The sequence below is a fragment of the Spea bombifrons genome, chromosome 13, assembly GCF_027358695.1.
Source record: "Spea bombifrons isolate aSpeBom1 chromosome 13, aSpeBom1.2.pri, whole genome shotgun sequence".
In the NCBI taxonomy this organism is placed as follows: domain Eukaryota; kingdom Metazoa; phylum Chordata; class Amphibia; order Anura; family Pelobatidae; genus Spea; species Spea bombifrons.
The window spans coordinates 1,235,841-1,252,500 of NC_071099.1; the positions used below are offsets into that span (position 1 = coordinate 1,235,841).

Genomic DNA, 16,660 nt, shown 5'->3' on the forward strand with positions numbered 1-16,660 from the left:
ATATCATTTGATTCCGCAGTCTGTGGCTCTCTTTAGATTATGGAGTTTAACAAACACTCTCTTAATTTCTCAGGTCGGCCATATGGAATGTTGTCTTGTGACAGCTCACCATTAATGAGACCATACCTTACGGAGGACACAGCTTCACTTTATGCCCCCTTTAGAACGGAAGCTAGAAGAATTATCCTTCACGTCTAAGCCTGGACAGAGAGGTGACCTCCCAGTGCGGGATACATTGGTGAGGACATCCCGGCCATCTGCATATGGTTAGTAGCTCATCTTTTAACCACACTGACAAATGGCATAAAGATGTAAACGATGACATCATACTTAGCCTTTACTGCTCCTTTAACTCGGGCTTTCATTTTATATCTCAACAGCTGACACATGAGAACATATGATTATTAATCTGCTAATGCATCGACTCACCCCTGTGACACTTAAACATTTAATCACATTTCATATTTTGGAACTCATCACTTTGTGCTTTTTTTTGCTGTATGAAAAATGACAATTTTTTTTTGCTCTTTCAGAAGGTTAAGATGACTAATACAGCAATTTAGTCACGAAAAAGCTCCATAAATTGTAGTAATAGTCATAGTTGTTGTAACCAAGAATAAAGGATTAACCCTTTTCGGGTATTTCAGAAATCCTTTTTTAGAAAATAAGTGGGAAAGCATTCATAAGATGGATGTTATGACCGGTATAACCCCGAACTAAGGAAGGTTTGGGATGTCACAGAAGGTAGAAAAACATGGTAAACTTGGTGAGACAAAAATCTTCCACTAAGCTTTGTACTTCTATTTAAAAAAAAAGTACACCACTATAATAATAATAACAACAACAACAACAACAACAACAACATCTGTTGTTTCTGTTCAACCAACTTCCTTCTAAAACAGACTGGTTTTGGGGTCATTCAGAGTAAGAAACTTCTCCCATGACAGAAGGTCATAGCTCATTTTCTCCCTTTATGCTGCCATGAATGTGACTAGAGATAAAATTATAAAGTCTGTCCATTTTCTTTTTTTAACCCCTTAATGACAAAGCCCGTACATGTACGGGCTCAAAATGCATCGTTTTCAATGGGTTTTGGGACTGCCCATTGTCCTTAAGGGGTTAAAACCGAATCCCAAGTAAATGTAATCTTTTTGAGCATAATGTAGAACCACATCACTAAATGGGTCTCTGCTGTGTAAGTGACCATCTACTCTAAAGGTTTCCTTCATAACCAAATTTACCTTTACATAATGAACTCTCCAATCACGTAAGGGGGTGGCAGCTGCAGGGCTGCAGTTTCAGGTAAGTCTATTTTGTTCTGGAAGAATCCATATTAATGTGTTGACTAAGTGGAACAGCAGGCTTACGGGAAAGACATTCTACATCACACGTTCCCTACATGTTAGGGAATGCAGAACTCTGTAAAAACACATGAACGTTTACAATTTCTGCTTGTAAAGGAGATTCTATTTTTCTATCCCAAAGGTCATAAGTGAAGGTTATTTAAAAAGAAAACTAATTCTGCTGCAAAGTTGTTCCAGCAGCCGAAAGATGCCATTGGTTGCTGTAACGATAAGACCAATTCTGAAACCGCCGGACCAGAATCACTATTCATTCACAACGTCATAAGAAGACTACTCACGTTCTGCAGTTCTGTTGTCAGGTCTTCAATGTAGGATTTCAGTTTGTCGGTGGCTTGGAGACATTCCTGCAGAAAGCTACAAATAAGTCATTATTCTGGGTTCAAATCACTGGGTATGAACTTTTAACATATTTCTTAGATAAAACTTGTATTTTTTAAAGAAAGGCAGCTTTGGGGCACATTAAATAACATTTTCATGTGAATAAATACAGTGTATGTATGAAAGATTCCAAAGAAGAAGGAATATGTAAATTTGGATTTTATTTAAACTTCTTTTAAAGCTTTGTAAATCTCAAAGTTCCTCTTTACGTCTACGTTAGAATGTTCTAAACTCTCGTATACAACTCTTTTGTTATAATTATACACAAAAATGGTTGTCCTTTAAAATAAATAAAATCCTAAACTTATTAATAAAGTAACTTTTCTAGCCGGATTTTTCATCCAGGTAAGTACGGTGTAAATATGACATCCTTACTTGCACTGGGAGGTATAGTGTTTGATGAGGTTCTGTAAAAAGTCTGCTCCTTTCTTGCTTTTGATCTCATTCACTTTGATTAGATACTGTAAAAATAAACAAATTGAAGTTAAACAGTCAGCTTTTTTTTAACAGCAGCTCACCTTAAAAAAAATATTTGGGGGAAAATAACATAAGATGTTGAAAATAAAGGGACTTGAACTAAGCATTAAGGAACAAATTATAGTTAAGGGTTCTATACGATTTGAAAGATAAATAACCCGAAAAAAAATGCAGGGGATATAAACTGTGCTAAGAGAGAAACACTAGTGACTATATAGAGCGATAGCCATGGAAAACTGGGGAGTAAATTACATGAAGGAAGACCGTAGAGGAACAATATTGGGGAAGCTACGTCAAGGACTTTGTGACATAGTTGTTTTACAGCTAAATAAAGCTTTAGAGCAGGGGTGTCCAACCTGCGGCCCTCCAGCTGCTGCAGGACTACATCTCCCATAATGCTCTTTCAGGCTGAGGAGCATGGGAGATGTAGTCCTGCAGCAGCTGGAGGGCCGCAGGTTGGACGCCCCTGGTTTAGAGTTAAAGAGTTGCAGAAAAATGGACTGGGTAGACAACAGTGTAGAGTTTTTTTTAGCAGATATATAGTGGGAAGGTAGTATTTATGAAGAATTCTTAGTAAGGAAAGCATAGATAAGAACCATATCTTTAAATAACATGAAGCAGATACAAGGTATAATAATATTTCCTGGCCATTAGGAGAGGAGGATAATCTTCATGTACAATAGGAAACTCATTAGGTAGCTCCCCAACTACTCCCAAGTTGACCTGCGAGCTGTATTTCACCGATATACATTATTAATTCACATGTATAGCATAGGGAAGACCAGTAAAGGTTTCATAAGAAAGGCGAGCATACAACGTACTTCACACATCTGTAACTGGAACATCCTTCGCTCTTTCTCCAGCTCTTCAGCAATCTCTCCTCCGGCCACCTCATTCCGCACCATGCCATACTGCTTGGCCAGCTCCCTCTTCTCCTTCTCAATTTTAGTACTAGAAGAAAGAATTGAGATATAGTGTGTACAGTTTACATGGAAACCACCAAAGTGGTTTATTCACTAAAGTGGCAGTTGGCATGGCAGGGAAAGTTCTTTGGGATGGAGAAAAGGTCTTGGTCAGATTTTTTTGGTTTAACTTACAATTTATTTTCATAGTCTTTCCAAGCTTTCTCAAAAGGTTTCTTCAAGTCCTGTAAATGGGAAATGCCAATTAAACAAATAATACTAATTCCAAAGCAACATTAAGAGGGCCGTGGTCACCTTGATGGAAAAATCCAAAGGCCTAGAACACAGACAGCCAACAAGTATCTCTCAGTTAGCCAAAGGCTCACCTCTCATTTTAGAATGCTAGCGGATCAATGTAGTTTCAAAAGCAGGCTACCTGTACCTCTCCCTCCCATGAGGGAGCAGACTAGACCAAAATAGCATTAAATGGGTTTGGAGTAGGTGGGGAACCGGGCAATGACCACGAGAAGTAGGACTTCATCTGGAGACTCCGGGTCAAACATGAACAGTTCCCAGCTATGCCTGTTTGCTTCTTGGGTCCAGGCACCATAAAGTGACAGAAGTCTTTACAGTGAGAGGAATAAACTGAAGTAAGCTTTGAAGGAAGGACACAGGACATGAAGAGCCTTCTTCAACCTTAGTTTATCTGGTTTATTTCTAATAATAATTGCTTGTATAAAATAATACATTATAAGACGTTAAACAGATAAGATAATCAAGAAACATGTACGTGGTTTTATTGCGTTAATATTTAAAATTATCCTTTCACTCCTGAAGCCGTGACCTCTGAGCTTATGTACCTTCTTTGTTGACCCAATGAATGGTTATTAACTTCAACTCTGTTACCCCAAAGGATCCTAAATTCCTGCACCTTTTGGGTTTGCCTGCAGAACGTAGGTTGTAAATGTTGATGTAAAAAGCCTTTTTTTAAGATTAATGCTAACGGAACAAGCATTCACGCCATTTCTGTTAAGAAGTACAAGCGGAATAGTGTCAGCAGTAAGTTACTCACCCCTTTCACCTCCTTCAAATCCCCTTTAACCAGCGTGTTCAGAAAGTAATTAATGTTGTGATTAAAGCTCTGCAGCTGTGTGAGACAAATATGCAAATTTATGACAGTACAACATAATGCGCGATAAGTATTTTTTCAAAATCGTTTATTAGATGCTATAAGGTAACATATTATTAACACCGTGGAGTGTCGATCAACTGGAACGTACGTTGCGGGCATTGTTTGTAATGTTATACAGTTATTTACATTGAGACATAAAATCCACTTTGTATTAGAGCATTTCATAAATTAACAAAAATTATACGATGACAGAAACATATTGTCTTCTTTTCAAATGTAACAAACCAAATAATCACTCAACAAAACATAACTTTTTAGGGGTCATATGACAGTTTATTATCCTAACCAGCAAAATAAAACATGGTAGGGTAATTCCAGGCAGCTCAAAGCAACTCACCACATTTTTCATGGGGGTCAACAATTCCTTGTACAATTCTGCAAATGCGTTAAAGGCGTTGCTCAAAGCTTCTTCTCCATTGTCCCTGCAGTTTAAGGATAACTTTTCCAGCGCTGCAATATAAACTTCTAGGTGCGTTATGTGTTCTGTAGACAAAGAGGAGAAAACATGTAGGATTTTAAAATAATCCACTGATCAAACACGTCAGGTGGTTATTTAATATATACACACACATATATATACATATATATATATATATATATATACACACACACATACATACATACATACATATATACACACTTTAATTCAATTTACCATCATTTTCATGTATAAAAATAATTTGTCCCGTGTGCATATAATATTTGCCACCACGCACCTGACCTTATCGTATCGTGTGGAATTAGAATACAGTAGGGGGTAAGCCATGATAAATGATCATAGCAAGGGTTTTAAAACAAGACATTTGAAGTCTGTTTTAATATTACCGAAGAAGAGCTGAAATTAGATTTTTTTTTCTATCCTCTATTTTTTTCTGCTGAAAGAGCCTACATTGAATATTTGCACTCATTTCCTCTTCCGCAAAACAAACCAACCCGAGTGATAAATGCTTGCCTTAGGCGAGTATGGATTGTACATTTAAAAAGTGCTGTGTCTGCTATAAAAATCATTAACAGCGAAATACTGTGCTAAAAAAAAAAAACCAAACAAAAAAAAAAACCTAGTTTTCCTGTTTCCTCAAGCTCCTAATAACTTAAAAATGCACTAAAAATAAAGTATTTTTTTTATATATTTATAAAATAAAATGGCTAGCATCCAGCCCCCTACCTATGATACAAGGAGACACAATTTTAAAGACCCTATCACAGTATATCATATGCTTACACTTTTCGTCAATAGTTTGGTTTGCAAGCGATTAAGATTTAGGCTGCGTGGGAGCATTGGCAAGCAATATGATTGTTTACAATACTTTTTACTTTAAAATCTGTTGCAAATGAGCAGATGTAACATCACTGTCACAGTGGGTGGTTGCGTCATGAATATATCACGCATATGTGGTGTGGAGTTCTCATACAAAATACGGCACGTGCCGGGCCGGTATTATGGTTGTGTGACCCGTGTGGTGTCACAGGATGCCACGTGACTGCAGTGACAACCACCTACGATTGGCAGAAGGTGCAAGGGGTTTGAGCTTCCTTCAGCCACCTTTGTGTGACGATCGGTGCAGGTCTTTGTGGGACAGAGAGCACGGAGGATGATGTCCTATCCCAACGCAATCTCCCTTACCAGGACCTGCCTGCCACGCAACAGGGGAGCAGAGAGGGAGGTTTGTGCCAGCAATGCCAGACATGTCCCGGTCCGTCCACTTACCACTTGATACAAGACCTCCTTCTGGCTACAGAAACTTTATGAAAGGGAGATGCCCTATAGATTAACCTCTTAATGACAAAGCCCGTACATGTACGTGCTCAAAATGCATTGTTTTCAAAGGGTTTAGGGACCGCTAAGGCCAAGGCTGTGTGTGGCCGGTCAAGTTCTTCCACATCAAACTCATCCAACCATGTCTTTATAGACCGTGCTTGGTGCGCTGGAGCACAGTCATGCTGGAATAGAAAAGGGCCTTCCTCAAACTGTTCCCACAACGTTGGAAGCATAGCATTGTCCAGAAAGTCTTGGTATTCTGAAGGGTTAAGATTCCCTCCACTGGAAGTAAGGGGCCCAATCCCTGAAAAGCAGCCCCAGACCATTATCCATAACCCTCCTCCACCAAACTTTTACAGCAGGCACCATGCAGTCTGATAGGTAACATTCATCAGGCATCCATCAAACCCAGACTCATCCATCAGACAAGCGTGAGTCGTCACTACACAGAACATTTTTCCAGTGGCGGCGTGCTTTACACCACTTGATCCAACAACTGGCATTGTCCTTGGTGATGTAAGGCTTGTATGCTGTTGCTCGGCCCAGGAGACCCCTTCCATGAAGCTCATGGCACATCGTTTTTGCGTCGACATTAATGCCAGTGTGTTTTACACACCATGCACCTCAGCACTTGGTGACCCCACTCAGTGGCTCTACATGGTTTTAAGCTCTTGCTGCTGTTCCTAAAACCCTTCCTTTTTCAATAAAATCACTTACAGCCGACCGTGGGATAACCAGCAGGGATGAAATCATTTTTTAAATATATGTTCTATTGCTTGCGTCTAAAGAAGAACTCCCCCTCTGGGGCCTAGATCTCTCTTTACACTGATTGCCCCACTTTTAAAAACTATCAAAGACCCCGGTACAAATAAAACTCCTGTCACTAAACATATAGAGGTAATATATACTAGAAACCGGGTCTCCTCTGTGGACTTCAGACAGCAGTCTGTTGAAGGACAAATGTTACGCCATTAACAGGTTCTCTCCATGCTCAGTAGAATATGCCATTTGCCCATGGGCTTTTTATGAAACCTGAGTGCATTTGGCCTTGCGGAAATTTTACCCACATCACACTACGCTAATATCAAAAATTGTACATGGACTACTTCCTAAATACAGACATTTCATGAAATACAGAAGTGTGTTTTTTTGTGTTTAGCTGTCATTTTCTTCTCTTTCATTTACTGTACCAACACTAATTATATATTTTTTTCAGGACAACAAGGGCTTTCTTTAAACACCATTGTTGGATATATATATTATAAAATAAAAAAAAATATGGTAAAAAGGTTATTTTTAATGTATATTTCTAGTGGGAGGGGCACGAGGTGTTTGGGCACCTATTTATACTTTTTGTTTACATTTCCTTACAACTGGATGGTTTCCCTTATGATATAATGGTACCATCACTAGAGTAGTATTTTTAAAATTGTATTACATTTTCATTTACTTTTATTTTTTTTGTAATATGTATATATATTTACATATTGCCCTGCATTGCTGATCGCAGTACCCGTGATCAGACTGCAGGGGGAGCTGATGTCTCAGGAGGGCCTGGACAGACCCTCTTGGAACCTTTTTACTTTCATTGGCTCTGGCCAGAAGCAGTGCGCCACCACCTTGGGAAAGGCATGCTGGCTTCCAATACGGTGCTTCTGATCGCTCCTGTGTCTTTTTTGGTGTTACTGAGTGTCTTGATATTGAGGCATTTAAGCAACACCTGCAGGGCGCTGCCACATTTGAAAAGCACATCAATGGTTGTTAGAGGTTAGAATTTTTTATACTATAATAACTGTAATAACCATAGTGTAATAATGATAACAACTGTAAGCCTGTGAGCAGGACCTTCTTTACTTAATGTTTCGGTCTGTCTCTCAAATCTATCAGAAGTGCTGTATAAATAAAAGATAATAATAGCAATAATAATAAAAAAATCACTTTATATTAATAGCAAATCAAAAAAGCGGAGATAAAAATCATTATACACAATGTAGGGCGTTTATGATTAATGTTTAGATTTCATAAGCAGCAGATCCACTTGAAATGGCAAACTGGCTGCTATACTGTCAAACCTTGTAATTTATTCAACTGGAGATGCATTCACAGATTTATTTAAAATACAGAAGCGATATGCTTCTCTGTGTATATTATGATGTTTACTCCTCCACTCGTCCTTCAACTCACATGCGCGTGTGTGCTATCAAGAGTAAATAAGTCAATACATTAAAATAAAACATGTTTATACTTCTGTTATGAGACTTTTAGCCAGTCGTGGGCGAGCAAGTGGTGCTATTCCATTAGGATGATTCAACTGAGAATAAATAACGTTTCCAGGCAAAGTAAAACTATTTAGTGTAAAAAAAAACAACAAAAGACTATAGGGGGGAAGATAACAGAAGCTGTTAGAAACGTCTATGATACAGTAAGTGAATTCTGGGCATACCTAGAGAAATACAGAACCTGAAGACACGTAAGAGCAATTTGGCCCCTGTAGGCTGTCAATTTATTCTAATTTGGTCTTATATTCAGAACAGCCCTATGTATATCCTATATAAGAGGAAACCTCTCCACCGTATTAACCCCTTAATGACAAAGCCTGTACATGTATGGGCTCAAAATGCATTGTTTTCAATGGGTTTAGGGACCGTCCATTGTCCTTAAGGGGTTAATCTCTGCAACTTCTACTAGGTGATGCTTCTAAGTTTCCACCGCTCACTCAGTAAGAAATACATTCTAATGTCATATCATCAAATTATAAGTCATCGACCCTTTCATTTTCAATATTAGGACTTCAGACTCTTTTTTTGTAGCATTTCTCTCTACATCTTCCTACTTTGGATCAAGCCTGATGCGTAGGATCTGAGTTCGGGGGGGGGATTTTGTTGGCTTTTAATAAAATCAGCTTTATTTCTCAATTTACTTAATGAAAGACTCAGATTCTACACAAAACAAATCAACTCCAAGGGCTTTACAAGCCATCAAACACGAAGAACATGAAGAAGCACGAGAGTCATTCAAACACTTCCTTTTCGGGAACTAATTTTATGTCTTTGCTATTAAACATTTCTAAATGTTCTTCTTTCATCAAGCGTGTAATCCATACAACGCCATGATCTTCTGGATTGTAAACCTGTTTCAGTTGGTCCCTCTTCATATTTTGGTTCTGCAAGTCCAAATAGTTGCGTCATGTCCTGTCTACCCATTATACAGAAATATTACGATAATATATAAATCAATAACAATAAACTCGACCATACTTCATTGAGGATTGCGTTGACTGGTATGACTAGACAACTGTGCACTTAATCTCAACGTATCGGTTTGTCTTAGCCTGTCAATTCTTGTCTTGTCATACCCGTAGATTATATGTATTGTATTAAGCGCTGCATAAACTGTTGGCACTATATAAATAAGCGATAATAATAATAATAATAAATGTGTTCTACCAAGCTGCATTTTTCAAGATTGAAGCCCCCGTGGCACCCATCCTTCCCAGTCAACAGCACATCAGCCAAACAATTGATACAACTGTTCCTTTAATTCACCAGGGATTCTATGCGTTAAAGGGATTATATGCTACTACACTAATTGTGCTTTCTGGACTCCTAGATCAGGCAGAGGAGGGAAAGAAGAGCTCTCTTGCTTTGCGGAGAGAATAACATTGATATTCATAATTACTAAAATATGTAAAATGTTTAAATATACGCGTCTAAATCAAACCTCCCACACTGTTCACACGTCAATGCCATTCATTTGGCCCGATTCCATAAAAAAAATATTCATACTAAATTATCTTTACTTGTCATTCACCACCCTGACACTACTTAACACAAAACTCAATTTTCCAAGTGCTATAGCTATGAAGTTAAATAATGAGTCCACTCTTGGAATTATTGATCACAGATAAAAGTGATCATATTTGTTGTGGCGATTTATTATAACCACATGATTCTGTTGGAGGAAAATATGGCTGGAGAATTAGGACGGCCTTAAAAACCCCCCCAATTATTTTCATTTTTTTTTTTTTCATTTCATTTGGGTGTATTAATCAAAGCTAGTAGCTCAGAATATTTTTGGTCATTTCAACCAGGGCTATCATGGGGTACATGTGGGGTACAACCTGGCCCCCTGCTGGGCCGCAAGGATGCCAGGTCATATTTCCGGCCGTCAGACGTAGCGAGCCAGGACTTTAAAGGGAGCAGAAGAGCTGGCACCGGCCTACCCCCTACTGTGTCAACAAAGGTAAGTGTAAGAGTATAAATAAATATGTTAGTTTGTGTAAATGTGTTTCTGTATGTGTGTATGTTAGTGGTTGTGTGTAAGCATGTTAGTCTGTGTAAGTATGTTTCTGTATGTTTGCAAGTATGTTAGTGTGTGTGTACAAGTAAGTATGGCACTGTTTTGTGGGTATGTGTGTATAAGTATATTAGATCATTTGTGTGTTAGTATCTTTGTTACTGTGTAAGTATGTTAGTGTGCGTGAAAATATGTTACAGTTATGTGTGTGCAAGTATGTTAGTATAGTTTGTGTGTAACTATTTTACTGTTACACAGTAAGAGCCCGTTACATTACGTTGGACTGAAAGCTCAAAACAGATCATTACAATAGCAAAATGTAATACGAAATCAAGCAACGAACCCGATTTTTTTTGCTCCACTAAGCGTATTCTATTTGTTTTTCGATAAAGTAGTACCCCTCTACATTTAACAGGAATATGATCAGCTCAAAGAAAATTGTCGGGGAATGTCATTTTAAGATGTTTATTGAATTTTAGCACATTCCATTAAGAACGACATGTCCCCAAGCCAAAGGCTGGCCTCCTATCTCTGAACATACCTTCCCCGGCACTGTGTTTGGACTTTGCAGCTTTCTTCATTTTGATAAGAACAGCTCGATCCGCATCCAGTGCCTGAAAAGGGACAGAAAAAGAGAAAAATTATTTGAATCATTTTTTTAAAAGCCTCCTGATTTTTCAGGTTGGGGGAGATTCACAGCAGCAAAGCGTTTGTCTTGGACATGGAAGGTGCGGAATACAAATCAGCTTTTCATGAAAATTGTGCTGCTTTTCCCGCTGATAAAATCAGGTCACTTACATGGCATCACGCCATAAAAATGCTCCGGTTCAAACAACTCCGATGCACTTCTATTATTTCACCCAGACAGTCCATCTTTGCAATTTTTTTCTTACGATGACCCACTTTGTTTTGATCATTTTTGCACAAATGTGTCACTAGAGCTCCATAGTAATAATAATAATAATAATAATTATAGTAAGACGAGCAATAAAACAGCGATATTAAAATCATTGTTAACATTGACATCGGTTCAGTTTTGTAAAAAGAATGTTGCAGAAATCATGTAAATAAAGTTGTTTGATTACACAATGTCTTATTAATGGGTCATGAAGTCACCTAAGAAGTCAGCAATACTCTTCCCATCCTGGCATACCCCCCCATTTGTCCCCTTTTAACCATATGATATCCAAAAGAACAATAGGTAGAACACTGGAGTACAAGAGTCCAAAGGGGCTCATCAAATTTCCAGTAAGATGTAACTGGGGTATCCGGCCATATGGTGATAATGGAATGGAGGGATAGAGCACTCTGCGGCCCCCCATACCAACCAAGATTTAAGGGGTCCAAAGAGGCTCACTGCAGGCACGTTTGGTGTCCCATTTCACCCCGTTCTGTGGATGTGTTATGTAAAAGGGGAGCTTTGGGGTCCCCTGCAACTTTGGCTTAATATATATTAAAAAATGGAAAATTTGTGTACACACACACACACACACCTGTACACATATAGAAATATATACTATACAAACAGCCATTGTGCCAGACTGCAGAGTGCTAATCCTCACAATTCCCATGGCTCCAACTGTTTGGAATGCAAAGCTCTGAACAATTATTTTTGTGCCCTCGGGGAGGATGGCAGCAGGACTGTGTGTCTTGGAGGATGGGCAGAGGAAACTCAGTGGGTAAATATCAAGTTTGATGCAATTAAAGACATCCTTGTGAGACTCCCAAACCAATAACGTGCCCGTTCTGGATTGTCGGAGGTGAATCACCGCGGAATGTTTCCGCAAATTTCCAATTAACCTTTCCAATGCTGAAACCACTTGGCGGTCAACTGTCTGCGTGACGGATTGCAGTCCGGATCCACTTGGCAACGTTCCTTGTGCTTGCTCACATTATTTATTTGATTTATACCTTAAATGCTAGGTTTCATATGAGTTTTCATTGATCTATACCTACAAGGCTCTTTGTGTGTTATTCAGTTGCTCTATACTTGCAGTGCTATGTTTCCATGTGTTATTTATTTGATCTATACCTGCAAATACATGGTTTGTATATCTTATTCAGCTGATCTATTTCTGCAATGCTGTGTTTCTATATGTTTTGTGTGGAACAATGAAGGAGGGGACAAAATGACCCTGGGGGTGATGATGGGGTAGGGGCACCAGAGTGATGGTCCACACAGGGCTCCTGAACACCTAAGGCTGGCCCCAATCATCCGTTTCCCTAGAAAAACGTACATGTTTTCAAGTTTTCCAACGCTAAGCACCAAATCAACAATCAACTTCCGGAGGTGAATCACCGCGGAATGTTTCCGCAAATTTCCAATTAACCTTTCCAATGCTGAAACCACTTGGCGGTCAACTGTCTGCGTGACGGATTGCAGTCCGGATCCACTTGGCAACGTTCCTTGTGCTTGCTCACTTAGCTCGAGACTGCGTAGGACTAAGTATGTATATTACACACACAGCAACAGAAAATCAAATACAAGGAACATTTTCTACGTGACTCAACCAGGATGAGTGTCTTGGTAGCAAATATCTATTTAATATAAATTAATATAAGACCCTGTGACTACTAGTCTAATGCTGCGAAGCCACCATAGGATCTACTCAATCGAGCTCTTTTATTTGGATTATAATGCCAAGGTTCCCCCTGTGTTTAAAGTGGAAATAGGACAGTACTACTTGCAACTACAAATCCGCTCTCTTTCTAGAGCTCAGAACATTTGCTGGGTATAAATGTATAACAGTGTTCTACAGCGCTACAATTACGCTAGATTAAAATCTAAAGCAGACACGTGTCATAATTCCTCCTGTAAATAACTTATTCAATTACATATTCAACTGAAAATAAGTTTTCATAAAACGTCCCAGTGAAGCTCCATCCTTAGCCCCTACCTTTAGGATGCGCGACCTGTGATCTATGGCCGAAATTTAGGATTTCCATGCATTATTTATTTGATTTATACCTTAAATGCTAGGTTTCATATGAGTTTTCATTGATCTATACCTACAAGGCTCTTTGTGTGTTATTCAGTTGCTCTATACTTGCAGTGCTATGTTTCCATGTGTTATTTATTTGATCTATACCTGCAAATACATGGTTTGTATATCTTATTCAGCTGATCTATTTCTGCAATGCTGTGTTTCTATATGTTTTGTGTGGAACAATGAAGGAGGGGACAAAATGACCCTGGGGGTGATGATGGGGTAGGGGCACCAGAGTGATGGTCCACACAGGGCTCCTGAACACCTAAGGCTGGCCCCAATCATCCGTTTCCCTAGAAAAACGTACATGTTTTCAAGTTTTCCAACGCTAAGCACCAAATCAATCAATGCAGATCCATTGCCTGGTCTACAAACTGTTTTTTTTTAACAATGTATTTTGTATCAATAGTGATTAACGGTGGAAATTTACAATATCTGATAAAGCAAACATGCTAGAGTCTGAATATCAGTGAACATTTCTATAAAGATAATTTCCAAATGTTGTGATCAATGCAGTGGCAAAGGCAACAAAACAGTCAAATGCATTGGCAATAAGTTAGGGGCACGAGAGTTTTTCAGTGTCCATTTGAATTGAGGTAGCTACGGTGGCTATATACATTTTTAGGGCTGCAACACCTAAATCCATAATAATCGATAATGAAAATCATTGCCAACGAATTTCATTATCGATTAGTTGAATCGATTTTGTCGAATATAAGATGAGGGGGTTTTTTTCAGAAAAAAAGCTCTGAAAAATAGAGGTCGGATAATAACACTAAGATCCAGATCCCCTGCAGCGCTACAGGATCCCCCTCTCTGGCAGCCGGTGGGCATCTGTGCGATGCGTGCAGACATCGTCCGCTACTGTCCTCCTTCAACTTCCGCCGTGGCTCCTATGATGGAGCACCAGCGTAACATGGCCTTCTGGTGCTCCACCATAGCGCATTGCTCAACATTCGCCGGCTGCCAGAGAGGAGGATCTGCAGCAGCGCTGCAGGGGACCTGGATTATCCTCTCTATCAGCCGGTGGAGGTCTGTGCTATGCAGGTGCACCACAGTGGTTGTTACATTTTGTTCATAGTGCTAAATGGTATTACTCAAGCTGGTTCTTTAAATATATATGTTTTATTAAGTTGATATCAGGTTGTGTTATTGTGATTTTGTCTACATTGTATTGCTAAAGGTGTTCACGGCAGTAGTCGTTTCCATTAAGCACGCTAGGCACATGCTTAGGGGACCCAAGCTTCCAATGCTCTAAAGGATCCTCACCCAGCAGACCAACACTAGCCCAATAGCAGTAGATGAACTGTGCAGGCTACTGTAGCCCAGATGGGCTCCCAATGAGGTAAATATGGTACTGAAGTGGCAGGTCTCATCGTGTGGGAGCATAAGAGGAGTGATGAGATTTTTGTGTGTATCTATATAGGAATGGGTGTCTATATATATATATGGATGGGTGCCTAGGGGCCTTGCCGTGCGTTCATCTAGCCCCGATTAATACAGTAGAATTTAAAACAGAAAAAATAAGCAAGTACATTGATACCAATAACCTCTGTGATGCTGATTTTCATTTTAATTGAATTCTCACTGAGAATGACCGGCTTTATGGCCTGGTTGTAAAACTCTCTAGCAAAAAAAAGACAGAAAAGGTTATTTGTTATGAATTAGTGGTGAACAAAGCAAATTAACTCAGCAGAAGTCAGGAGCTGGGAGTAATTGCTATTTAGTTTCCAAGGTTCTCTCATTATTATTCAGATTCCCGTCACCGTGGAAACGGCTTCCTCCAGCTGCCGTGTGCTACCCGCATTGATTGACACAGCACATTTATGAATCTTAGCAGAATGCGACTTTTGTGAATCATATCTTGTACAGAATGTGAACACTTAAGCAACACGAGTGCCCAAGTAAAAAAAAAGGCCACATAGGCCAGCTAGGCAGTTGCCTAAGGTGCCAAGATGGTTCTCATCTATGTTAGGAAGCAACTGATGGGCCTGGAGTCTGTTGATTGCCTCATAATAGTAAAGCCAACAGTCACCAAAAATATGTATACTGACTCGCCAATTATCTGGATCCCAAAAATCATTAAATATCACATTTTGACCGCTTGTATCTTTATATGTCAATTTAGATTATTTTGGAGCTTTTTGGTGGATTTTAAAGTTCATTTTACGGGTTATTCAGAGAACTTGTAGGACCTGCCCACCGGCGGACTTTCACATACCAATTTAGAACTTCTTTTTTGAAACATTACATGTCGCTTATTTCGGTTTCCATTAGCGTTACATTATTTTAAGGCGTTGCCTGGAATGGAGAGGAACATTTGACTACGGTGTATGAAGCAAACAGATTTAAAAAACAAAACAAAAACAGAACATAACCGGGTTATTTACTGAAACAAGCAAGATATTCTTAGTGTTCAACATAGGCTGGTTCAGTCTAGGTCTTAAAAATCAGATGGCAAAAAGCATGGACACAAAATGACAGGGCAAGTGTTAGACAGTAATATTAATATAGTAATAGTGCATTCTAAAATCAGTTTGTTTTTTTGAGATTATAACTAAAATATCCCCATCAATAGCAGGTTTTACTAAAACACATACATAAGCAGTAACTTAAAGGGGAAGCCTCAACAAAGCACACTCAATAACGCTCCTCCTAGTTTCACTGAGGAACCGTATACTTCTGCGTTTTGTGGTCCAGAAACATCTAAGACTCCCTACAAATAAATGTTGCATTCTCTATATTCTCCAAAACACTCTGGGATGTGCCTGCATAGCCTACTCTACCAGTACACCAAGATCTGTTTGAGACCTCTTTAGGTGAAACTCCAATGAATTTGTAACTCCTGGAATCTTCAACTAGCAAAAATACTTCTTCATAAACATCTACCTGTACTAAGGGTTTATTGTGAGCTAGATGAACAGCAATTCGGTGTCCTTCACAAACGTGTGCTACTTTTTTGATAGTCCACTTCAAATGGACTGTTAACAGGACAGTCCCCCCTGCCCCGCAATAATTTGTAATCCAACGTCTACACTGCTGCCGGACTATCTTGGCTATCTTGGATGTCTAGCCGGAGATGAAGACCTAACCACATGAGTCACACGTAGGAGCCATAAGTATGCCAGACTCTGCTAAACATTGCAAGGCACTGAAAGAGGCGATAAAGGCTGTGACTCTCAGAACCAAAATTTAACTGCAATCCAATATCAAACACTGTTTGCTGCGCGTCACTGCAGAACTTAAAGCTATAGGCAATTGTACAGATCATCTAGAGTATGCAATTCTTTGGCTGTGCCCATACT

General features: G+C 39.2%; 1 protein-coding gene across 3 annotated transcripts in view; it reads right to left on the reverse strand.

The window, feature by feature from the left end:
- LOC128471190 (arf-GAP with SH3 domain, ANK repeat and PH domain-containing protein 2-like) overlaps nucleotides 1–16,660 on the reverse strand; it is a 55,226-nt gene that overhangs the window by 22,598 nt on the left and 15,968 nt on the right. For all 3 annotated transcript variants that reach the window (XM_053453066.1, XM_053453067.1, XM_053453065.1), the window contains exons 2-8: nucleotides 10,910–10,982; nucleotides 4,651–4,796; nucleotides 4,194–4,268; nucleotides 3,317–3,366; nucleotides 3,041–3,170; nucleotides 2,118–2,203; nucleotides 1,643–1,718 (exon numbers count right to left, since the gene is read on the reverse strand). In XM_053453066.1, coding sequence (XP_053309041.1) covers nucleotides 1,643–1,718; nucleotides 2,118–2,203; nucleotides 3,041–3,170; nucleotides 3,317–3,366; nucleotides 4,194–4,268; nucleotides 4,651–4,796; nucleotides 10,910–10,982 — 636 coding nt within the window. The remainder of the gene's footprint in view (nucleotides 1–1,642; nucleotides 1,719–2,117; nucleotides 2,204–3,040; nucleotides 3,171–3,316; nucleotides 3,367–4,193; nucleotides 4,269–4,650; nucleotides 4,797–10,909; nucleotides 10,983–16,660) is intronic.